General features: G+C 39.2%; 1 protein-coding gene across 1 annotated transcript in view; it reads left to right on the top strand.

Moving 5' to 3' along the window:
* The window catches only part of FBXO32 (F-box protein 32), an 85772-nt gene that overhangs the window by 17432 nt on the left and 41407 nt on the right, over positions 1-26933 (top strand). The window contains exons 2-5 of the mRNA XM_044066587.1: positions 1685-1788; positions 6050-6099; positions 6202-6294; positions 14504-14597. Coding sequence (XP_043922522.1) covers positions 1685-1788; positions 6050-6099; positions 6202-6294; positions 14504-14597 — 341 coding nt within the window. The remainder of the gene's footprint in view (positions 1-1684; positions 1789-6049; positions 6100-6201; positions 6295-14503; positions 14598-26933) is intronic.

Genomic DNA, 26933 nt, shown 5'->3' with positions numbered 1-26933 from the left:
TGTCTCCACTGTGTGGATGTGCACAGGAAACTATGGTATTAACTGGACAAAACTTGAGGATGAATAGTATTTCATATCCTTTAAGGACTGTCAAGGCAAAAAGTCAGTAAAATATGTCAGTCTAGGTGTTTTTTTTTCTAGTTGCCCTTTTTGCCATACAGATAAAACTATTACATCTGTCATTCCTGTATAATCTCCTACACATGCTGTCTGATTCTCTACTACTGTTTGATGACCACAAAACATTCCCAGAGGTAGTTGTTACTAAATGCTCTACATACATGAAGAAGGTATGTTAAATATCTGTATGAGACATTGTACAAGTTCAGATTTGTTAAGCTTTCATATTATCTTACACTTTCACATCCATTGATGTCCTTGGTATATTTCTTCTCTTCTCTTTCCAATTTTCTCATGCTCGTTTTTGCATATGGTTTCCGTATTATTCCATATTCTAGTTTGGGTCTAATGTAATTTACAGACAATGATTTTATTTCTGATTTCCTAGACTTTATAAAATGTTCTTGTACAGTCTATAATGTAGTAATTGTCACTAATCAATTGTCTCCAGCCTGCACACCTTTTTTATGGCTGTGATCCAGTTTTCCTCTTTTTTTTTCCTCTGCAGTAAAGACTAAGAAAGACCATTTATTTGTATTGCAGGATGATCTAAGGTTAGATCTATTGGGAAGATGGCATAATGATTAAGATATTTACCTTACACACAAGGTGCATGATTTGATTCTCACATGGGTTAGTTGGCTATGCATAAAATGGCCCACAAGGGCAGTTAGTCTAGTACTAATCTATGGACCTAGTTCCTTCTGCTGTTATGCACCCCCTCTGCCTTGGCCATCTTGTATGTGACTGGCCACTTTCCCCAGAACCTTCCTGGGGTCATTTATTTTCTGTGCCACAACATTGCATGTCTCCTATAAGTTAGGGACCTGGTAACACAGTCATATACATGCATTCCAATGTTGCACTACTCAGTCCCCTCACCTGATGTAGTATGTCTTCCTTTCCTACTTAGTAATGGCTCTGCAGACCAGGTAAAGTCCATGTAACTTGGAAAAGAATTGCTAGGCAAATTTTTACATCCCTATTTCTCCAGGCTCTAAAATGTGTAATCCCTGGTGTGAAATAGTTTGTGTGCTGCAAGATTGTGTATTTAATCCTGTTTCATAAAGTTAACAATAACTTTATCCCTGCAGCATCACATTGCATCTTCCTTATGTTACTGTTTTCCTGATGTATCAGTTTGCCACAAAGTTGTCTACTTTGATACTTTTTCATGAAAGAACCTTACATTTGTACTTGCAGAAACTGCACCTTTTTATGTTGCTGTTTTCTGCTTGTTTTCTATCTTAAAAGAAACTTTTTCATGAGTCATGACTTTACATGTATACTTGTCAAATCATGTAGTAGGATAATTGCTTCATTAAAAATCATTTAAGGTGGTTATCGGGGATAGATGAAAATGTAAATCAGTAGATATTGGCTGTTCCACGAATTAGCAAGGGGTTTGACAACAATAGGTTGAACCCACATAAATGTTTACCTCATATTGTGAAGCAAGTGTGTTTGTTTCCTGTTCAACATTTGTTTAACATGGGACTGGTTGTATAGTAAGTGAAAAATATTCTGCAATGCAAAGATTAAACAAATACTTTTCTGTCTGCAGTTTTTGTAAAGAAGACAAAGAGAATATTTTCAAGAATTTAAACTATGATGTCTCAGCCAAGAAACGAAGGAAGGACGTGTTAAATAACAAGACAAAAACACAGTGTGAGTTCAGTACTTTCTTAATCATTTGTAGGACTGTTTCTCTGATTTACATGAAAGAGTGGTACAAAAACTTTAAATGTGCAAAATATTTTATGTATATCTTTCTCTGAAACATTTCAGAGGTGGGGGGATAATTATGTCAGCTCCTTCAGAAAGCTGTTTAACATTACCATCCACTTCTGAGGATTCACTTGTTGCTTGTTGCTTGTCGTCTAGAATGCAATAATAGGAGTTAGGATTAAACTTGTCCCTTTTAGAGGTCTATGGGTATGCTTATTTTACTCTGCAGAATTTGCACACTTGCTGTCTGCTGCATAGTAGACAGGGAAGGATATGACAGTTGGTGCTTTCAGTAGCCGTTTTTGCTGTAACCGGAACCAGTGCAGAACTGTTGGACTGGGGACAGGAGTCTATGCCATTTAATGATGAAGGTGCCAAAACCTTCATTGTGATTTTTGCCTTGTTGACAACACAACAGTGGAAGTGAGATGTGGACAAAGAGCATGCCTTAGCTAGTACAAGTTGTTTGCGTATCTTTCTCAGACCAGGAAAAACTTAACCAATCACCTCCGTGGGTAAAAAAAAAATCACATGATCATTAAAAACATATCTCAAATGTAAAAAATAATTTGGTTGTGAAAAAATAATTAAACATATCTACCCTTTACAAAATTAACCATTTAAAATCAAATATGTATTATTTCATGTTTATGTTAACCTCAACCAAAGAAGACATTTTATATCAATACTTCCATTAATACTAGGAAAACAATCGGCCCTTAGCCAGTTTTGCCATTTTAATTCTCTGCCTTCAAGAAAATTATTGCACTCATTAACAAAATGAAATAAATTGACTTGTTCCAGGACAAAAAGCTTGAACTTCCTACAGCTGGTAAGTTTTTTTCCTTTGTGCTGTTAATGTGATTGGTTCCTTTGAATGGGTTTGGTAGGTTTTTGTATATTTAAGGTTGGCTGTATTGACTATTATTCGTTCTGCAAAAGTTCCGGTAAAATAAAATTTGGGATGAAAGTGCTAAATATGTAGTCTTGTTATCTGCATTATTTTTAGTTTTTGTCCATGTTTTATAGTTTATTATAAGCTTCATTTTTCCTGGTGGTTTAGTGGTACTAATCCCAAGGTTTTGTTCTTAGTTCAAGTGGTTTTCACCTTGGTGCTGAGTTCTTGTTGTTTTAATTTAGTGTTTAGTCACCAGGTGACGTGCTTTAACTTTTTTTAGCTCACACTGTGCTAGCTTTGTCACAGGCTACACTTCTGAGTTGGAAGGGTTGTGGCAAAGTTGTGGCAATGGTTATCTTGGTTTACGGTAAGGCATGATTCAGTGACCCAAACTGCAGTAGTTTGCTAGGGTTAGAGGATATTTCAAGGATGCTACACCCTTGATGTTTACAGCATTCTACATGTACGCATGCTGATATGTCCTCACAGTAGACAGGTCTTGTATAATACTCTTTCCTTCCTAGTAAAGGGAACTTAACTAAACTTGGCTGTTTTTTTGATACTGGTGCTGATGTCCTTGGTGTATGTATTGTGTATTTTTATATGATATTGATTGGTTTCTGATAAATTGTGGTATACTTTGGAACTTGTCCTAAACTTTGAAATCATTCTATTGTATTCCTCTCTCTAAATTTAGAGGAAATTATTTGACATTTATGACCGTCTCATAGGTTCAGCTGTCAAGTTAACAAACTACTGTCCTTCAAAAACCTTGATTGCCATAACTTTGTGTTGATATCACACATATTCATACATCATGCACAAATGGGGTGTGTGGTGGTATTATTATTATTATAATTATTATTATTATTATTTTAGTTTTAGGTTCCTCAATCTCTTATTAGTACTCTGTGTTTTCCATCTATGTTATAGACCAACATTGGGCTTTATAGACCAGGCAGAGGTCACCTTTAAATCTGTAAGAAGCAGACTATAATGACAGTTCCTAAAGCATTTCTGATTGGTTCAGGTTTCCCAATCCTGTAATTTGTTGGGAATAAATCGTTACAAGTTTTTTTCAATTGGCTTATTTGAAAGGCAGCAGAACACAATATTTTGTTCAGTAGTGGGTCAGATCAGTGAAGTATAAAACTGTCCACTATCTGGAATGATTATGCCTGTTAGAATTAGATGGGCTATCAAGGCTTAGACACAAGTTTAAACAATATCTGAACAACCTAAGTTAAAGAATTATTAGAGCTATTAAAAATCTGTAGTGAATTTGCACTTAAGGCTCACAGCTGAAGCTTATTTGTTATCTCAAATGCACATTCAGACTGTCTGTAAAGTTAACCATAATAGTCAGTGTTCTAATGAGATCACTGTTGCTGTAGCCATCCCCTCCTTCCAGCCCCCTTATTTTGTTTGTTGGATTGCCAGGTTGGAGATGTATATTCCTTTGTGTATACAGTTACATATGCTTTTATTTTCAATTGCCATCCATTCCCTAGCATTTTCCTTTTTGCATATAGCTTCCCTTCTTAATGCAAGAAAGATCTAAATCTTTTGTTGATCAAACAGCTTTTTTTAATCTGGCTGTTTGCCATGTGGAAAGTGCCCTGTATTTTTTGAAAGCTGGCCAGTTGTCCTATCCTGGGCAAAATATAACCCAAATAGCTTAGGATACTACAGCAGTGATCTATTAAAACATCTAATGTTATGGCAAGCTTTCTTACACAATTGTATATATTTTTAATTTTCATGTAGCTTTTGTTCTAAGGGTTGTGGATTGTGTGGACAGACTTGGATTATGAATTGTAGGATTTTATTACAGTGTGACTTTTGTAGTCTTTCATAGATAAACAGACTCAACTGGTGTAGCCCCCCCCCCCAACAATGCAGCTGTAACAGAAAGCAGGACTTTTGGTATGGTATCAACAGTTTTTGATGGAGACCACATTTCCATTCAGCATGTAATTTTCTTCATGGTGCAGGACAGATGTGCAGTTTCTGATATTGGAAACCTATTGCTAAAAGATGAGCTGTTTAGGAAAGTGCATCTGTAGCCTTTTATTCTTTGGCTGATCTATAACTAGATATGTTCTGGCATGCAGAACTCCTAAGCCTTGGCTTTCTTCTTTTTATAACAAAACTTTATGGCTTTTAATAGTGAGTGTATTGTCTTTCAGGGTGAGTGTGCAGAAACTGAAAGTGATCTGTCATTTAAAATACGAGGTACATTGTTATGGCAGAACATGGGAGGCATGCAGGCTCCTTTGCACAGTGAAATGGGTGGGTATCTTGCTGGTTATACTGGGGGTGGCATTTAGACATTCCCAGTACCCTGAGTGGTATGGCAGCACTGGCTACTTTGTTTAGGTATCTAGCACTAAACAGCAATTAATGGTACACATCTAGCTACTACATATTTGACAATGTATGTAGCAGCAGCCCTCTGTGGGTTGGGGGTGCCAAGGACTGCAAAACACAAAATGGTGAATTGTTACTAGCTGTCTCTCATGCCTTCATACCAGCCCTTAATTGCTTTTCATTACATGACCATAATGGTCAGCCTCCCAAACTAGGAATTTCCCCACATGTTTTGCAAAAAAATGTTTTGTCATGAGAGAGAAAGACAGGATCTTTCTAATAATGACAAACTTTTTAGGTGTAGATAGCCCTTAAACCCTTAAATGTAGCCATCCCCTCTCTCAACCCCCAGGCAGTGCATATTTATAAACACATTACTTCAGTACTGTATGGGGAAAAAAGCAAATAAAAGGCTTGAGCTAAAAAAATAAAAACAATTTGGCAACCGGGTATTCTAAAAAAAATCCATGGAATAGAGCTATAGCTTAATAATGTAAAACCTCAGCAAATGTGCCAGGAGTTTTTATTTACATTTTTGCATACATCAATGCACACAGTTATTTTTAAAAGGTGGCTACCGCAGCATACATGGCATATGCCTGACTATACACTTGACAGCCCACCAACAGATATAGTAATTACAAAAATAGTGGTATGCTTAAAGCATATCAGTTAAGCACTCTTAACTCCTGGAAAAGATGGAAGCAACTGGCTATGCTGTAGGCGCTACACTGGAAGTGCTACAAGGGACCAGTGAGTGGTGGTCTAGGCAGTCTGTGATTGCTGCTGATTCCTTTACTGTTAAAAAAAAGGCCATTCATGAAGTTGCAACATTTGTTTAAATGGCATGTCAGTATTTCTGGCTTCATGGTTTGTGATATGCTGTACACCTGACCATTATACAATTTTAAATTATTTAATTTATTTTCTCAGATTTCCATCAAGAAAAATGGATCTATGTTCATAAGGGAAGTACAAAAGAAGTAAGAAAAATTCTTAAAGACCTATATTTCTAATGTTTCTTGTAGTCTTTATCTGCGCATGCCTACTGTTTTTTTTATTTATATTTTGTATTTTTGTTGTAGCGCCATGGCTATTGTACATTAGGAGAAGCTTTCAACCGTTTAGATTTTTCAAGTGCAATCCAAGACTGCAAAAAATTTAATTATGTAGTAAGGGTAAGTAATGTGTACTTTTTTGTAATGTAAAAGTCATTATTAAGATGTTGACTGCAGAGAATGCTGAATGAATTAAATCTAAAGTATTTGTGGCAAAAACATTACAATAAGTTAAGTTTTATGTCTAACTATAAACAAGTTTGGAAAGCAGTAAAGATATGTCAGTGCATGAATGAAAATATGTTGAGTAGACTGCTTGCTACTCAAAATTAAAAAAAAAATATGAGTAAGATCCAGTATGACACAGATTCCAGCATATTAGCTTCAGAATATATGTATTATTTCAGATTTATTTTTTGGTGGGTGGGGGGGGGGCACGGGGGCAAGTGATCTAATATGAGAACAGAATTTTTGCAACAAAATGTAATTGAGATGGAGAGAGAAAGTTCTAGGCAAACATTAGCTAGCATGTCCTGAGGGCAGTGTGATCGGCAGAGTGCAAGTGGGAATGAAAGTTAGATTATATTGCAATTCCATGAGAATAAGGGTAGGAATGATACTGACTACTTTTATTTTGTAATCAGTATGTGGAAGTACCTTATTTGTATTCATTAATGGTCAGAAATTGCTGCGTTTGTATTTATACCTGTCATTAGTTCCCAGAAAGTCACTTTGTTCACTTATTTAAACATCCATTCATTAAAATGCACATTTGTATTGCAGTACTACTGAATGTTATTTAATCTTCAGTACTAGCTTTATTATTTTCATGGTTGTGAAAGTGGAAGAACCAATGCCTGTCCCAGTAAACAGTGGGCATATGGCAGATAACTTTTTTCTGGAAGGGGTACCACTACTTTGCAGGAGGTGTGAACACATATGCATAGTTTAAAGCTTTATCATTTCACCTGTTGGAATGTTTTTGTGATGTAGGAGGAAACGGGGAAACTCTACTGAACCTGAATAGACAGAAAGAGTACATGCAGACTTTGCACAGAAAGCTTCCCCGACAGGAAATGAATCCAAGAATCAAACCCTGACAGACATAATGTTACTTTTCCTTTGTAGTTACAAAATAAGTTCCTTTTATTCATTGTAATATTTGACTGTAATAAATCCTCTTTGTCTTCAGGTAAAAAAAAAAAATAAATAATTGTTGGCTGTTGTAATGAATATGGTCATTTATATGATCCTTTTAATTGTAATTTGTTAATGACTGACATCAAATTGTTTGAAAAAAAACGATTAAAGTCAGTTGCTTTGGATGTATTGGTACGGGGTTGTATCTCTGAAAGAGTTTGACGTATTCTAGTACATTTTTTGGGATGTAATATAGCAGGTGCACATTGATTTCTGAGCAAAGCTGTAGCTGGCTTGTTTGGTACCCTGCTCAATGTCATCCCGTGGCTAGAACTAAGAGCCAAAAAACTTCCCAAACTCAAGTTTAGAAGCTGCATACCAAAAAAATCCTCAGAGAAAAGCAAGATCAAGTTCAAAAAGTCAACGGAGCCCATGAACTCCTATTGGCATCTGAAGCCAATGACATTTAAAATGTCATTCTGTTGTGTTAGAAAATAAACAACATTCAACAATGTACAGACAGAACTCCTACTAAATGGAAATCAGACCTAATGAACATTACCAGTGTACTAGCATATATGTTTACCACAAGTTTCATTCCTGAGGTGACTGTCCATAGCCACACCAGGACCCATATCCCTCACCCCCCAACAGCATCACTAAAGAAAATGTATTGATAGTCTTGGACAAGACTTTCTTTCCTCTATGGAACCAGATAATACACTGGGCTAGTTAAACAGTACTAAACATGCCCTGGCAGAACCTTTCAATAACCTATTTAACCTGAGCTTGGCCACTCCATAAATGTGGCCCTACTATTGACCACAGAAATTATAGGCTCATCAATATGATGAGATAAATGTCTATATTAATAAGTCTGGTATAACAATGTTACATGGCCTTACAAATGACACTCTTCAGGCTGTTTCATAGATCTGCAGCAGTTTGGTTTTGTAAACGTCAGGTCATGTCTAATGAACCTGGTAAACCTCCTTGAAAAGGTAACTCAAGCTGTTGACAGAAGTCGCACTGTACACACAGCCTGTCTTGATTTGGCCAAGGCATTCCACCCCATCCCCCATGTTAGCGTAATTAATAAACTAACTGCATTACAAATAGACTCCTTTGTGGTAAGATGGATAGCAAATTTGTAAAATACATCACCTACATGGTGTAGGTGAAAGGGGCAGCATCAAATACCACAAAAACAACTAGTGGTATCCTGCACTGATTTTGTTTAATATTTACTTCTGTAACCTACAGACCAAAAAACAAATCTTATGGCTAACCAGGTCTGCAGATGACTGAAAACTGTGGAGTCATTGTAAAATCCCAATCTTGCCACAGAAGCTCTCTAGCAGGAAGTTACACTTATAAATGTCTGTGGTTCATAGGTAGGTACTAGGCTATTAGCCCTAGGGCCTATACAAGCCCAGCCAAAAAGGTATCCTGGCTTTTGCCACCCAAGAAAATTATTTTCCTGTGCCACTGTCTAGTAGAGCCACAGAAGTGATCCCTGGGGTGAATTTCCTATTTCCCATCCAATCAAGATTTTTCTTGAGTACTAATGAGGAGCTTTGTGTGATATAATTAGGTAGTTTATTCCAGAGTATGGGAAGTCTTTGGGACAGGAATTTATCCCTCCGGCATGTTTTGTTTATTGTGGTGACAAGGTTTAGGTCCCTAGGCCGTGTAGCTCGGAGGGATTGGAACTTCTTTAAGTGGAGCATGTCCAACAGCAATGGGTTTGACATAGCTTTGTATGTTAGGCAGAGATCACCTCTGAGTAGGCGATATGTGATGGAGTAAAGCTGGAGTTTTTTGAGACTGTCTGCATAGGGCATCTATTTGAGGCTGGTAATCCTCTTTGTGAGGTATTTCTGCGGCCTTTCCAGTTGTTGTAGATGTCTTGTGAGGTACATACCAAAAGGGGCGTTGTACTCTAAAATGGGTCTAATGAGTGATGAGTAGAGGGGAACAATGACCTCTTTTTTTCTGGATGAGAAACCTTTTGTGATGAGGTGTGCCACATAGAAGGATTTCCTGACTACTGTGGCAATGTGATTATCAAAGGAGAGACTACTGTCCACCTGTGTCCCAAGGTCTCATCACACTTTCGGTGTTAAGTATACTACTGCCTATGTTGTAGTTGATGGGTACAGAGTTTTTACCAAAGGGGAGGACAATGCACTTTTTGGCATTGAGCTTGAGGCCATGGCTTTGACACCAGGCATCTGTCTCAGTGAGGCCCTTTTGTAGGATGTCCACATCGTTGGGAGTTTCGATTATGGCTCCTAGTTTGCAGTCATCTGCAAACTTCGTTAGCCAAAGACCTTCTGTGTTAGCATCTACTTCAGAGAAGTATATACCAAACAGGAGATGACCCAGGACTGAACCCTGTGGTACTCCACTTGTCACTGGTCTGAAGTCGGATTTGGAGTCTGCTACTTTCACAGTGTGGGTTCTGTCAGTGAGACAGTTGGCAACCCATCTTGTGACACAGGGATTTATACCTAGTTTAGTCAGTTTATCTATAATTCCAGAGTGGGGGATGGTGTTGAAAGCCTTGGCAAGATCTAGATAGGCTGTGTGAACCACCTTCACCTCGTCTATGGTTTTGGTGACTGCTTCAAAGAAGTCTATCAGGTTTACGAGACTTAATCTGCCTTTTACAAACCTGAACTGGGTGTGGTCCAGAGTTTGGAGATTGCCAATGTCTTTGTTTATAAGTTCCATGATGATACGTTCCATGGCCTTGCATACCAGGCTCGTCAGGCTAATGGGGCGGTAGTTCCTGGGGTCCGTGGTGGCTCCCCCTTTGTGGAGTGGGATAACCGTCGCTGTATGCTATTCATTCTGTAGTTCATGTAGAACGCAGACTGGGATGTTGTCTGGTCCCATGGATGCTGTGTTCTTGGCTTTGGAGATTGTGGTTTTTACTTGTGCAGCCGTGATTACAGGAACTTTGCATTCTTCTGGTATAGAGATGTGCTCTTTAGGGGGGTAAAGTTAACACTGAACCTGTCTGCCAGGATATTGGCAATATCAGTTGGGTCTGTATATTTAATGCCATTGTGCTGTAACTTAGAGCAGATCTGAGTGTTGCCATTGAGATTCTTGACATAGCTATAGAATGCTTTGTGGTTGTCTTTAGAATCAGTGGCAATTTTTTTTTTCGTAACTAGCTTTGGAGGATTTTATCAGGGATCGCAGGTTCTTACTGAGGCTGACCAGGGAGCTCCTCCACTCATGGGATTTTACTCTTTTGCAACAGTTTCTTTCTTCTGTTGTACAGTTTGTTTATGGCAGGGGACCACCAGATTGGCTTCCTTTGGGATAGCACGTTCCATGCACTCGTGTAAGTGCTTATAAAGTGCAGTTGTGTAGGATTCACTAGTCGTAACTGTATTGTCTATCTGCATGGGTGTCATGAAGTTCACCACTTCTGACTTAAGAAGCATGAAGTTGGCTTTGGAGAAATATTTTACTGTGGTTTCCTTAATGGGGGGTGGGGGCAGGATGTGGATATCTAGTGTAATTAATTATGGTCGAATCAGACCAATGAGGCATTGACTTCAGGTGTGGAACACCGGTCACTCATGTTGGTAATGACTAGATCTAGGATATTGTTGCACCTGGTGGGGGTGTGGATAAGTTGATCCAGGGCATTGGAGTTTATGAATTCTGCATTGAATGAAGGAGTTGGTACATGAGTAGTTTTCCCAGTTAATGGTGGGGTAGTTGAAATCGCCCATTATTAGGGTGTTTGGTTGAGCCCTAATATTTTCCAGTACATCAAGAAAAGAGGAGTGGGAATCCTGGGGCATGGTGGGGGATCTGTAGCAAGCTGCAATTTGGATTGCAGTTTTGCCCAGAGTTAGTTGCACTTGGATAACCTCGGATGCATTATGCTGAGCAACTAGCCTGGAGGTGTGGATATCCTTAATGAATATGGACACACCTCTGCCTTTGGTGTTCCGGTCCAGGTTACATGGCCGAAATGTGTGGTATGAGTTATAGCCTGGTAGTGCAGGGGTGCTCTCTGGATCCTTGAAGCAGATCTCAGTCACTGCACAGATATTGATGTTCTCCATTTTAAGGAGTTCCTCGAGTGAGTGCATTTTGAGATTTAGACTTCTAGCATTGAGTAGCATCACCCTCAGTTTTTTCTTGCCTGTTCCTGTTATGATGGTGAATTTGTCATTTGAACCTTGCCTAGAAAAGGCACTATAGGGGCGGCAAGAACCTTAGCCAGTATCTGGAATCTCAGGGGTGACAGGTGCAGGCCATCTCTGGCAAAGCATTGTGGTCTGTCGACCATGTCACAGGCAGACACATACTGGATCCCTTTAGAATGACACCAGAAGCTTAGCCAATTGTTGAAGTCAGTCATTTTGTCCTTGTACTGCGGTATCATTCTGGGTGATGGCAGAATGCTACTCAGGGCTAGGGTCATACCTGCCTGGGCTACAAGATCGGAGAGCTCTTCCATGTCTCTTTTCATATAGTCCAGGGAGATGCATCTCAGGTCATTCACACCAACATGGACAATGACAGAGTCATATTTGTACTTGTTGTAGAGTGACCTGAATGCGTGGGTTATGTGGCGGATCCTGGCAGCTGACCATAATCTTCTCCATGTTTAGCCTGGTGAGTGGGAAATCGGTGTGCCTGACTAGAGTCACCTATGACTAGTGTGTTTGGTACATTGTTTTGCCTGTGGTTGAGTGGCACACTGAGTCTGTGGGCTATGTGTCATTTGTGTTGGGGGGTGGAGGTCGCTTGCATTTCTGCTTTTGAGGTCTCTGCTGCTTGAGCAGATTATTATTGAGAGCCTCCGCAAATGTTTTTGTGTTTCTCTGTGTGGATTTTGGTGGTGTAGATTTAGTGAGACTATGTGGTGAGTGTGGTATGGTGCAAGTGTTTACCTTCTCCTCTTGACTGTCAAGTTCAGTCTTGATTGGAGAGAGCTTTACCTCCAGTTTGGCTAGATAAGTGCATCTCTCACAGGTTGTAGTGTTGGGTAGTAGGAGGAGAGGGTTGTCTGTATACATGAGGCAATTTCTACATTGCCCCAAGATGCCCAGATTCATCAGATAGACAGGAGAGAACACTGGGAGCTGACCCTTGGACATGCAGAAATAAAAAACTGTTTTCCTCTAGATGAGTGAGGAAAGTGAGTACAGAGCTGTTTTTCTCTAAGCAAGTGAGGAAAGTAAGTACCAAAACTGTTCACAAATAAGCAAATTCAAGTGCTGAAACTAAGAATCTGTATCTGGACTAAACTGGTTACAGGAAAGGGGGGAAACAAGTGAAAATGTGGGCTTTTAAATCAGGAAGTTGAGAGAGATGGAAAAACTGCCGAAACGGCCAATAACAACAATAGGTTCATAGGGTTAGTACTGTGAACCTATGGACTACACTAGTTACAGGAAAGGTAGGAAACAGGCTTAGATTTTTTTTTTATTTATTTATTTTTTTTTATACAGAAAAGTAGCTAAAACAGCAGTAAAAGCAATTCAAATGCAGTACAAGCTAGCATACTTGAGTATGTAGCAATGTTAGACCCAAACAGTTTAAAAAAACGCAATTAAATTAAAAATTACTAAAAACAAGTGCAGGAGGAGTCTATTAGGTAAAATGAGGTAAAGAGATGGCACGGGGGGGGGGGTGTCCCAGATCAAATCTACAGTGGGGGTGGGCATCTGCAAAAGCCTCCAAATTTAAACAAGACAGTAACAGGGAGGATGGGTAGGGAAAAACCAACACCTTCAGCAGAGATCTGAAAAACTATACAGTGAAGCAAAAATAACAGTGTACAATTCTGATGTCAGCCAGCAATTTTAGACTTAAATGAAGTGCTAAAAATGCAACATTGTCTCACTTGGCAGGCAAACTATCCCCCCCCCCAGCATAGTGTTGGCAGTACCCCAATATTAGAAATCTGGGAACCTGGGTTGATTCTATCTATTGGTCACCAGTAGTTAGGAAATACCTCCACTTGATGTAGATGGTCATCAAAAGTGTCATCCAGATGTAAAGATGATATTGCCTCCTAGTATTCAGTACTGATCAGCTCAATTATAGAATACAACACCTCCTATGGGATGCACTTCATTCCTCAAATATTTTACTGTTTAGTATTTTGGTATAGTATTACCTTCTCAAACATTTCATATAACAGCATTTTATCCAGTGCTACAACTGGTGTGGAGAAATATGCAGATACTTTTACATAATAAACTCTTAGTAAAATGTGTATATATTGCAATGTACTTTAAATTCATAATTCAGTATATTTTCTTTTAAATTAAAGAATGGAATCTTTGTAAATTTAAATCTCTGTTTGCCAATCTTATTGCACTTGGATGCTGAATCGGAGGCACTCAGCTCTAGGGCTTGTTTTCCAGTTACACTTCAGGGATGTGTTTATGTTGTTCCATTGGGAGGTTGCATGATTATTTGAAAGAGTGAGTGAGAGAGGAAGAGCGAGAATGTACTTAACTTTAGCCATTCTGAACTGCTGTGCTGTTCAGGATGACGAGTCACAAGATAGTGACTGTTGAGTAACATGGATATGTTGGTATTTTAATCCTTCCATGACATTAGACTTTGTTGATAGGTGTTTCTGATAACAAAGTAAACTCCTGAATGCGCCTATTTCACTTCATGCATAATGTAGTCAGGGATTCTTGAATCCCTGGATGTCCTCTCTCTTTTCAGTATACACATTTTATTTGGCTGTGGCATTATATTTCTTAATTAGTGATGCAGGAAGAAAACTGATCTGCTGGAAGTAACACAACTGTCATGTGTCGCATCTAATTAGAAAATGCACACACAGTAAGGTGTTATTAACTTCTTCTCAAAGCACAATAAAGTCAGCAGACCTTTTTTATCTTCTAAGCACTTAGCAGACATTTTCCTTTGCCTTGTAAGCACTTGGACGGAAGTAAGAATATCTGTGTATATCTGAGTAAATTCAGTTATTATTTAAGTAGCCCATCATTATTTTATTTCACTTAATATTTTACTATGTGGTTATTTTTATTGATGCTCTTTGTGCCTATTTTTGTGACATGAGTAAACCTCTGGTTTCTTTTAACCACATCCTGTGAATCAGAGCAGCAGATTAAACAAATGTTTTGCCCACCACAAGTGAAAGATTAATAACTGTTTTTATCTCCAGCTGCTGGATCTAATAGCAAAGTTCCAGCTAACATCCCTGAGTGGTATTGCACAGAAGAATTACATGAACATTTTGGAAAAAGTAGTACAAAAAGGTGAGCAACTTATTTCTCCACTGCTGTTAAACGCATTACATGGTTTAAAGAACAATAGAATAGATATCTCTGTTGCTTGCAGACAGCACTGGAATCACTTTGTTTGAAAAAAAAAATCATTGACTGCAACAATGCCATACATTTACTGTACAGTTGGGTTGATATTTACCTCCTACTGCGCTTCTAGGCGTCAAATATTGCTTGTTCATATTTGCATTAATAATTCCAAATCCATGCTACATACAAGGTATCGGAATATTTTACCTCGACGCATACATGATGGCAAAGACAATTGTATTGATATTTGACATTTATTAGAACTGTAAGGTGATGACTTAATTTTTTTAAAGGCTCAAGCCACACCCAATGGGAGTTAAAGGTACACACTCAAAAGAGCTGTACTGGAGGGAATGAGCTAAAAGAAATAGCTTTTTCAGGATTGATACTAAGAAGTATTGCTTGCTATAAAAGTTTGCCATGGCTTGGTTGCAGTTACTATCAAATTAGATGATGCTCATAGGTTCACAAGTGAGTACTAGGCTAATGGCCCTAGAGCCAACACAAGCCTAGCCCAAGAATATTCCCAGTCGTCCTGTTGCCAGACGTTAGTTTCCTGTGCCCCTATCAAGCAAGGCTGTTGAAGTGATCCCCGGGGTGAACCCTTTTTTTTGTGTGTCATGGGTATACAAGACAGATTGCAAATGCTGTTTATAGTGAGCTATAACGAACTTATGTTCCACTGCAAATCTGAACAAAGTAGCACTCAAGATATTTGTATCTCAAAGGATTATTTGTATATAATTGCACTCTCAAATTATGTACCTGAACAACATTTCCAAAATGCACAATGTTCACAACAAACTAACTGAGGTGAAAATCCATTCATAATGTATGTAAAATGGCTCCCTATTGAAATGTCAGCCAAAAAAAAAAGTAGAAACCTGGAGAAGATCAACTCTCGAAAATCACTCTTCTACCTACAACTCCTTTTTGCAGGGGGCAAGCTCCCCCTGTACATCCCCATGTGGGGGTCAAGCCACTCACTCTCCCCAAACTTACATACCAACTCCAAGATTGCCATACCTCAGAGAAAGGAGAATATTCTGAGAAATGGCCATCATGGACTTAGTATATTACTAAGTCTGTTCTTACTAAGTCTGTTCTTTCAGCCATTCAGTCTGTTTTGGGACTCACTGTAGCGGGTTCCAACATTTCAAATAGTTACCATATAAAGCAGTGTTCCTTTTGCATTTTTTTTTTTTTTTTTAGGTTCATAGGTAGTTACTAGCATATGGTCAAGGAGAACCAGAGCACTGTGGTTATGTGATTTGCTCAGAGCCACACAATGGAGACCAAGGGGAATCAAACCCTGGATTACAGGAAACAGTTCCTTAATGACTAATAGCCTTAATCCTGTATGCTGCCAGGCTTGTTTAGCATCAAAATTTCTGCCTTTTTTATTTTTTTTATGCTGTGCCCAGCTTTTGCCCTTAGTCTTCTGCAACACTTACTCAGATGTGCCTTTCCTTTACGCACCTCACATTCTGTCTTCTTAAGGGACAGAGCCTTATTCATATTATCATGCATATGAGGCTGGGGCATCTGCACGGGTAAGTTAGATGGACTAAAACATTGTTGTAGCAACATATGTCAGTTTTCCTTACGGAGAAAAGTTGCGCTGCCCATGGACATCAGATGTGCATGACAGTTGCAATGTTTCCTTCTTCCTAAAATTACCACTGGTATTGCCAGTTCATGTCTCCAGTAGTCCTACAATGTTTGGGCCCCACCTCTTCCTGGCATGTCAGCTTTTCACTGCTGGCTGACCCTGTTGGCAGCGAACACTTGTTCCTGAAATGAAGAAGTGCAGATGGATGTCATTGTATCTGTGCCAGGAGCTGGGATGAGATTTCCAGAGCTTCTAGTTTTGGGATTCCTTAAAAGAATTTCCTACATTAGTATGCTCAGGAGGTCCACATGCTGTCATCTTCACCCATTTCCTGCTTACTATATAAATGGATTCTTCTTTAGGAGCTCCCGTCATTCATTGTGTTAGGTAATTTCTTATAGCCTTTTTGTAGCTCCAGAAGGGAAAATGGCTGATCAGCCTTCTGACCAGATTCTTTCAGCTGCAAGATATCCTTTATGTTTGGATACAGTCTGCAAGAGTGGCTATTCAAAGCAAAGGTGTAGCTGACTCACCCAGCTCTCTGTTGGATTCCACGGACTAGCACCCCACCCACTTGCTTATACTGAAGAGCAAAAAAAGGGGGGAGGGGCAAGCTGAAGCACATACCCCCTCCCTACCAGCTCTTCACTAGAAGAGCAAAAAAAAAAAAAAATAGAAAACTGTCCAATAGACTGCTCATGGCAATTTGAAGCACACATCCTCCCAGGCACACCCCTCCCTACCAGCAACAGCACAAAATATACTTTCTGAATTGGCATTTCTGCAGTGCTGGTACAGAAAGTATGCAGAAACAACACTCTGATTGCGCAGTCTAACAGGTTGCACCCAGGGCACATACATACCCCCTTTGGCCAACTCTTGCTATGGTCCTGGTCAGACAAAATGGTTATAAAACAGAGGAAAAAAGAATGCACCATGTACTTGTTTTCCTTTGATTCCTGAAGTCTGAAGTAAATTGGTGCTTTTGAGTGTTTATTTCTTTTTGGTTTGCATATTGTGGCAGTGTTGAAGAAAAGTTTGTACTGTCGTTTACGAAATAAGTACACTGTCTTAATTTTAAGAAATATGCTAATGGTTATACCACAGTAAAAGCTACAAGCAAGTGTTTAGTCCCAGTCTGTTTCTGTCTAGAGACTTTCACCTAACTGCATGTTTTGCTTAGGAGAAGAGCACAGTGTGGTTATGAGTCTTGTACCACTTTCAGTAAGAAAATGTAATAGGAATTGCTAAAAATGAAAAAGCTTTTATAGAATATAGGTCATTGTCTTTTTTCCTGTACTACGTTCTCTTCTCTTTCCTCAGTTTTAGGATAAAAAGTAGAAGAAAATTAAAAAAGTTCTGCATCTAGGGAGATATGAAAAGAAACACTGTGTTTCCTAGGAAAAGTAAGAAAGTTAAGCTACAGAACTGTCATATGAACTGTCTGTAATTAGTAGTAAATGGCAGAAGCAGATCTATTTGACAGAATCTCCTCCTTCTGCAACTGATGGAATTGAGATTTTTCCCACAGCATGGGATTACATTTGTTCACTTCCCTACCTCTCTATCCCTTTGTTTAATCCCATTACCTGTTCAGTTTTCGTGCAAGATGTTTAGTTATCTTTACTAGTAAAGATGGCTTCCAATGCTTAAACTTTCTAGTTAAAAGAAAATCACCTGCTGTCAGCCTCTGTCATCTGACTTGGAGCTTGTCTTTTTTGTTAAATCATTTCCATGTCTGTCTCCAGGGACACCATGCTTATCTGCTACTCTCCCTTCAGCTAGCTTCCAACAATTGGAATGTCTGGATGCCAGATGTCAATTGAGCATGATGCTTGCTCTGAATAGCTTCTGTACTGAGAGAAGGCACCCAAGGTTTGGGCTTCATGGGGTCCCATGCTCTGATTATAAACAGATTGCATGGGAATAGTTTAACTTACTGAAGTGACACTTAACAATAAGCAGAAGCTATATTGCCAGGAAAAAAAGACGTACCAGAAAAAACACGCACAGGAGAATTAATAGCATAAACACCAGCACAGGGTAGTAAGCCTTACTGTAATAATAATTACAACTATTGATTACCAGCTTCATCATCACTTTCAACTGTCACATCTCCCCTTCCCCTAGGAATGAGTTTTCCCTTTCTCATTCCAGTGGACTGAGATCACAACAGACAAGTGGTGAGTAAAATAGTTTTCGTTTTTATATTGCAATGGTTTAAAGTCAGCATCAGGTAAGTGGGATATAGAGGTGATGTCAGAAAGGTTTTGTGCCACTCCAGTTCCAAGAACCATGCCTTCTACTCAAAAGTACCTACCAAGTAGAGTTGGCCTCCCTGTTAGTCTACCATCCAGATATTCTGGTCACTCAGCCAATCCAGGGCATCATGCAAAAACAAAAAAAAAAAAAAACTGAATCAGCTTTTACTCCACACTTTTCCTAGTTCCAAACAAAAAAATATACATGAAGACCTACCTTGCATCTGTCAAAGCAGTTTACATTCATCAGAATAAAAGCTGAAGATGCTGACAGTTTAGCATGTTTACCCTTTCTTATGCAGAATGCTTTCTGTCTGAGTCTAGACATACAAGATGTATAGGATATTCCTATACACAAGTGTCACGATCACTTTCTGATATGGCAGGTAAGGAACTCTTATGAGCTCACCTTCCTACTGCTCTCAAGTCTCAAACACCTGGCACCGGTATTTCATGCCATTGACTGAAGGGTGTCCAAAATTTGGTTTTGTTCAGAGCCACTAACTGCACTCCAACAGACTCTGCATTCCTTCCAGCATCTGTGCACTGCTAGCTTCAGAAGTTGAACCGAAGATCATCCTACTTCAAGGCATATGTGAGCTGTCATGTCTAAGATAAAGATTTATTTTTCTCTGAAGTGTTCATCTCATGATGGAAATTTCATATATTGCTCAAGTCGCATAGTGATTTCCTCCATACTGATGATTCACGGTGCCAAACTGCCCATGAGGAAAATTCAGTGGTACCAGAGGATCCTATGACATGTAGGGTGCACCCAACCGTGGATTATATTATTCATTTGCTGCTATTCCTTGTAGAGGAGTTTCTGACAGTCGTGATGGTGTGGGCAGGATATAGGTACAGTCCATGCTCCCTTACCTTGATGTGATTTTTAAAGTTGACCTGTGGGACCATAGTATACTCCTGTGTACTGTCCAATGGGTGAAAGACTTGAGCATTGAGGACTTTGGAAAGTAGAATGATACAGATTGCTGTAGAACAGAGTTTCTCAAATGGTGAAGCCAGCAATCCAGTTTCATGTGAGGCCCATGCAAGTTTGAAAATGTGTTGTATTTTTTGTTATGCTAAATGCAGATGTGTAGCAGAGTGAGTAGACTGATTTGCATACCAATGGTATAAATGTACTGTACAATTCATTACTCCATCGTGTGTGTGTGTGTGTGTGTGTGTGTGTGTGTGTGTGTGTGTGTGTGTGTGTGTGTGTGTGTGTATACACATGTCTGCACACGAGTGTAAGCACATGCATGTTTTGAAGGATGGTGAGTCTGCTGCTGTACAATAGAATAATGGGTATAGCAGCAAGTGGGATGGAGTAGAGCTATGTCTGCAGTAAGTAAAAGGGGGTTTACTGTTGCCCAGTCCTAAAGGTAATTGTGCAGTACTACTGAATGTTGCTATATAATGAAATATTAGGGTGCTATCTGTTATCCAGAGTTCTTATAGACCTGGGGAAGAGGATCCCTTCTAAAGTTAAGTGAGAGATGGTGTGACTCCATGGAGACTAACTGGGAACTAACAGCCCACAAGCAAGACCCTTAAGGCTTGTGTCCTGCAGGGAGCTCTTGTGAAAAATCCAGCTGAGGAAGACAAACGTAGGTCAGGAACATTCTAGTCTGCTGTGATAGTATTAGTATGTACACCGTTTGGAAACAGAGACAATGTAGTATAGAGAAAAAAAATTAAAAGCTGTTAGCCATTGCTAAAACCAGTAGAGTAAAGTCATTACTACCTTTAAAACTGTCAGTGTATCTGTGGACAGAGCTTATTATCCCTAAGTAATGAGTTAGTTCACTCAAAAAATCGAGTACAGAGGGATAAGATTCTGCTAAGATCTGTCCACTGCACTGCCTCAATCAACAACCATCAATCATACCTCTCAGCTGTCCAGATTTTCACAGAATGTCCATATTTTTGACTCCTATTTTTGTTCGGTTTCTCACAAAAATGTGGTTTTCTGGAATTTCAATGGCACGTCATTAAGAAATGCACTCAGAAGTGTCACACATCTGAATTTCAGACTTCTTATCCTTCAAAAAAAATCATGCTAATGCAACACCTGTTCTTTCGACTTAAGTTTGTAATATTTAAAAAGTGTCCCTATGTTTGGGCCTTTATCCCCCCATTATTTTTGGCTTTGTCTAGATTTCTTGCTCTGAGAGGTTGAGAGGTATGTCATCAATAAAAACAAACTGCAAATAAAATGTGTTTCTGTACTAAATGAGGAATTATGCTGATACTCGGACAAAAAGCTTTCCACTCAGCAACCTACAGTGAATGCTGCCATAACTAGTAGTGGATTTCTCAGCATTATACTTCACCGAGAGATCCAGTACAGGAAATAAAACACTATTAAATGTAAGCCAGTTTTTGCATAGTTATTAGAATAACTGATTTTGCTATAGTTCCAAATACAACTGTAGAACCACGAACCTCAGGGTTCTGAGGAAGACTGTATGTTGACAGTTGAAAGCGCTTAACCAGTGGATGTTTTAACAATTTTACAATAAAAGAATTTTCTTGTTCGAGCTGTGTTGGAGGTTATCCAGATCTGCACCAGTTTTTGTTACTTTGATTGATTTTGCTATAGTGTAACTACGTAATGCGATTATTTCAGAGGGATAGGAAGAAACAAACATAGGATAGCTTTTAGTGCAGCATGCAACTGCAAGCCTGCAAAAAGTATTCTCTTCTTGTGTGGGCAGGTTAAAGTATTCTGGGACAAATGAGGAAAGTTACAGAAACATTTCATCCAGCCAGGAGATCTGAGCTGTTGTGCTTGATCATGGTTCATTCTGGCAAGCTGAAGCCTTGCTGTGGGATGAAAGGTGCAGTGCCATTTCACATATCAGATGGTCTGAGATTAACACTGTCGGCAAGATTTCATGCATCTGACTCACCACAGTAAAGTAACAGCCACCTCATGTAACGCAGATACTGTAAAAAAAACTTTCAGGAATACAAGAGGAATGTTTTTCAACTCCTCCTGAAAAAAATAGCGCTCTGTTGTTATGTTGAATGCAGTAACAGCAGAATTTCATTCTGACCTAACAGAATTCAGTGGTAAAGGTCACTTTCACGTCTAAAAAAATTTGTTTCCTCAAACTGTCTTGCTAAACTGTTCTTAAAATAAATATTTATAAACAAGCGAATGAAAAGCATGCAGGCATATAACCTTGTTTTATGCCAAACAAGGAAGGTAGATGTAAACTAAATAGAACAGTACAGCAGAAGTTTTATAATGGAAATTAGAACCATAAAATTAAGGCCTTTTGTAAAACAGCATTGTCAATTATCTGCTTAATAGCCAAACACGTGTAACTTTTTTTTTTCTGACCATTTTTGGCAATATTGTATACAAGATGGTAATAGTACAAGTTACAGAACACTTAAAGTTTAGAATTTTTTTTAGGTGTCGCATAGAGGTAATAAGTCTGGAGAAGACTTGAAATAAGAGCAGCCTTCTGCTTAGCCTTCTGGTAAGCTTCCCCAGTGGCAGATTGTGTACCTTGGGCCTTAGGCAGTTCTCAATCCATGGGCCCATAGCAAACTTCTACTTCAGATGTCCTTATTAGCTCTCTATCAGCCCACCCTTCTATGGTTCAAAAGTTGCTGGTCCAATAAGCATCAGTCAGTAAAATGACACTCCATCCTCTCTCCATACCTCCCAGTCACCACCAGTGTATCACAAGGCTCTATCCTGGGTCTCTCACCAATAACCTCCATGCATCCATGCAGCAGGCCTCCCTAATACAGTATGCAGATGACTCTACACTTATTTGCACATCCGACAACATGGCACACTTTCAAACAATTACTCGGAAAGCTTTAACAGCAAATGAAGCATGGCTTTGTAACTCGCAACTCATGCTCAACCCTAAAAAAATACTACTTTTTTCCCCAATCTCTCTATCATGGAAAAAAGCAAAAATGTAAGTTCCCTCCCTTGATAATACAACCATTGAAGTAACTTCTCATAGCAAATTACTGGGAATGATGGTGAATGATAATCTTAAGTTTCTTGCATATACAAAAGTGTATAAGAAAATCTCATCAAAACTAGGAATGTCTTACAGAGCCAAAAACTTTGACCAATGCAACTAAACATGTACTTGTTACTAATCTCCTCCCCACACTTACTTCTTTATGGCACTCCCATCCTTCTAACTTTCACGAATCACAAAAATCAAAACATGAACAATGCTATAACAAAGTTGCTAAATTTGCAGCAAATACCCCTTTCAGAACCCACCACTGTAACACTAAAAAGCCTAAATTGATTAGAACTATCTTACTTGTATCAATTTCTTTTCCTTGGTTTTCTTTCTAACTATGACATAAGCCTGTTTTTTTCCTCACTTCATATTGTAATTCCTGTTTGTATTATACTAGCTTGCCTTTAATTTCTGTATAAACTGGCTAACAATTCTCTTAATATTAAGTCATTATCATAAAAAAATATGCCATCTTTCCTTTGGTGTTTTATTCTTACTTCAAGAAAAGTTTTAACTTTTTTATACTTCCGAGGACTTAGGTGAATTTGGTCCTTGCAAAATAAATTTGTTGTGCCAGTGAGTTCTTCCATAAACATAATAGGCTTTTCAGGATATAAACGTCAGGCCATATTCCAAAAGAGTTCCTCTGTGTAAGTGACTTATTTCAGTGTAAGACCTAGCTGTAAACAGCCTTACACCCAGATCTGGATTCCAAAACACGTTAGTGACTTTACTCTGGAGTAATACACCAGAGTAAGTCACTTACAATGAGACCAAGTGTTTTGGACTCATTATCATCAGTACTCTGGTAGGTTACCATCAGCCAGTTGTGGCGTACCCTCCACTTATACTATATAATTAACTTGGTAGATTCCTTTGGTTATTTACTGGGAGTCCATATGATAAACTTACCACACAGGACCAAAGAAATTAAAATCCTGTGGTCTGCATCCCAGAGAAAGAACATCACCTCAGTCTCATACTTGCTATTCACTAGACCCTGTTAAAAAAACTCTGCAAATTGCCATAGATGGCACTGCAATGGTGTGATGTCAGTAAACATGAAGGTACTCGTTCATTGTTTGCATTCTACCTTTGGTAATCTGCAAGCAGGTAATGAAGATCAGCCTCCGTTCAGGCTGTTTGCAGTGCAAGTTAGGGCGAACACTCTGGCATGTGCTATAAGCAGAACAGTTGCAATCTTTCATGAGTAGGTACTGGAAAAGACCTTTATCGCAAGATGACAGAGATGGGAATATTTGAAAGTGAATCTTTGCCTGTCCTCTTTATCAGATTCTTATGTTTTGCTGCAGGCTTTCCACATCCAGGCATGCATGACTGATGCCATTATTGGGTGTGTGTGTCACAGGAATTTCTTTCACCTCTAATCCTGAAACTGCAACTAAATGTAGAAAAAGACCAATCTCATTTTTATAGCTCCATGCTGGCCAAGATGGCCATGATGCACACTTCTAGCAAGATATTCAAGGCTGAACTAGTCATTCTGTCCTTTCTCGGTAGGTTAATTCAAGAAGATAGAATTCTGCATCCTGATGTTTAGTCTGTAAACCTGACAGTCAGTAGTATCTCCAGGTAATGAACTGCTTTATGCAGGCACACTCCAATGAGTCTGCAATGTGCAGAACAATCAAATTGACTTCCAACACTACAAGCACCACTTTCATGCGGTGGTGGTGCTGCAGTAGCATTGTCACCTCACACTAAGACGTTGTCCTGTTCGATTCTCAGCTAGAGCGTCTTCTCTGTGGAGACATGCGTGAATGGGTGTACCTTCGTTGAAGGTTGTGTGTCAGAGCTGGCAACTTGGTATGTAAAAATCTACTGCCAATCATTAGCGGACCGGAGTTCCGCTGTGGCGACCCCTAACCGGGAAAAGCCGAAAGACACAACAACTACAGCACCACTTTGCTATGACAAATTAATCTTAAAAATCATTATTCATCCTACTTAAAGATGGTGTCATAAAACTCAAACCTAGCTAAAAGCTTTAAGTTATGCTCAATGACAATCACATCTGAATGTATCATTCATTTTTTTTTTTTATTTTATATAAGTTGAAATTGTAAGTGTTCTAGAATTGCATTAATGTATTATAGATCAAGGTTGACCTCTTCTGGTACCAAGTGAAATTACACTCCATAACATACTGAAAGAAGCATCTGTAAAGGAATGATAAATTATAAAGCTATAATAAATGTAACAGTTGTGACAGTATCAATATTATAACTGTTAGTCAACAATTTAGACCTGGGGACTGCAAAGCTGCTAAGATAATCAGTGTCCATTCAGTATATGGCGCCTACTGAATAAATTGTGTTCATGTATTATAAATTCCTGACTATTAAGTGTACTGTGATTGGGGTGTTTGATTGGGGTGTGTAGTGCGTCATCATTTGTGAATCTGCTGTGCACTGTGCTGGTGATTTTCTCTTTTCTTCATTGTAATGCCACCACTTTGCTGGTATTTATAAGTAAAGAGGTGTGGGAGTTAATCTGTCCCTCCCCCCATGTATGGGGGTGAGGAGCGCTTGCCTTGCTGAAGAACACTGTTAATGAGTCCATCTGTAATTTAGATTAGTTGTGTTCTCAACCATTTGGGATCAAGAAGTAACTGTGTTGTTCATGTCTCAAGCAGTCATAGGAAAAGTATTCACTTTTCTCTTCTGAGCAGTTTTGGATGGATCTAGTCATTTGAGCAGGATGTATTTTGATCAGTCAGTTTCAGAAGTACTGTACTCTGGTATTACTTTTACATTTCTTTAGTTTATATATCGTGATTCCTATGTTCCCTTGTATTGCTACTGCTAAAAGCATTTTCAGGGCAGTGCTCACTGTAACTGTTCAAACTGTAACCAGCCTGTTTAGAATCCAGTATGACTTCATCATATTGATCACTGCTGCAGTATGCTGCAGTAGCCTTAGGTGTATGGGTTATACCCTGCCAAGGACATAACAGCCAGCCAGCTTCCAAAGCTTCAGGGGACCTTCCATGCATCCAAACAATCATGCAGCTGGAACTGAGCTGACAAAAAACAAGTTTGGTTGCCAAGCCTTTCACTGCTGTTCTGCCAACAGAGAGAAGAAGGCTGAACCCTGAAAAGTCCAGTGCTAGGAAGAACAAAGAATAAATAACCACACCCTGTCATAAACAGCACACTAAAACAATGGTGATGGAGGGAGGGAACGGCTAATGCAGCTGTAATCATGTGAACATGTTACAGTAAGTTTAAACATGTACTATGTTCATCATATTGATCACTGCTACATTAGCCCTAGCTATATGGGTAGATTCCCCTAGCTTACTACATTTGAGAGGTTGACAGAGAAGAATGTTGTATAAAGCATTTACTGTTGAGATTAATTGATCTCCATTTCCAAGACCTCCTTTATCCCCCTCCTGGAGATATTAATTAAAGCTAATGTTGTACATTTTACAGCCTGACAGTTAAGCAGATTTCAGGTGCTATATTGGAAACACATTTTTAGTTAGTCACCTTTTTCATGAAGCTGAATCACCAGAGATGTATTTGAATTAACTTGCCATGTATCTACTCTTTTCTAGACTGAGTGACAAGCTTGAAATAATCTTGCATACTATGATTTACATAGGCAGCTTGGGTACCACTCAGAACTGATTAGCTGTTTGTATCCTTTATGAAAAGAAAATGGTTAAAAGTTGCATGTGAAGGCTTTCCAGGTAGATGTTCTTCATTCCACATTGCTGCAGTCCTAACTATTGGGTAGTCCGCTGTCCAGTCGGCCCGAATACCAAAGTATATGGCTGACGTCGGTCAGGGCGCATTAGACTGACGTCAGTACGTCAGGGTACTAATGCGCATGACCGACGTCATATCCTCAGTCTTTTTTGCCGCATGGTCCGATGCAGAAGCAATTTTGCGAGTGCAGGTTGGCGTTCTGAAAGTTTCTGAAGCCAGAGTTTCAGACCGAATCAAAGTTGGCTAAGTACCCCGTTGGGGAATATTTTGGTTTTTTCTTGCCTCAGTATTTAACCGGATGTCAGAAAAAGTGAATAACTGTATTTCTTGTGGGAAACAGATACCTCATAGGGATTACCATACTTTGTGTATACCTTGTTTAGGGCCTGAGCACGACGTTGTTGGATGCCGCTCTTGTGCTAGATTTAACAAACGCACTATTAAGAGAAGGTTAGACTGTGCCAGGTTAGTGTTTGGGAAGCGTTGTAATTATAAAATGCCGTCGGATGCTCCGACGCCGCCTTCGGCTAAAAACGCAAGGACAAAACAGCAAAGCCTAGAGTGGAAGAACCGACAGTCCCAGACGTCGGTTCTTTAGAGGGCTCAGTGGAGCCGGAGGTTTTGCCAGGTGTTTCTTTGGAGTCTCAGGGAGAGAC

This window comes from Protopterus annectens, chromosome 3.part1 (assembly GCF_019279795.1).
Source record: "Protopterus annectens isolate FY-2018-M chromosome 3.part1, PAN1.0, whole genome shotgun sequence".
Taxonomy (NCBI): domain Eukaryota; kingdom Metazoa; phylum Chordata; order Ceratodontiformes; family Protopteridae; genus Protopterus; species Protopterus annectens.
The sequence above is the reverse complement of the archived record's forward strand: the minus strand, read 5'-3'. Positions and strand labels throughout refer to the sequence as shown.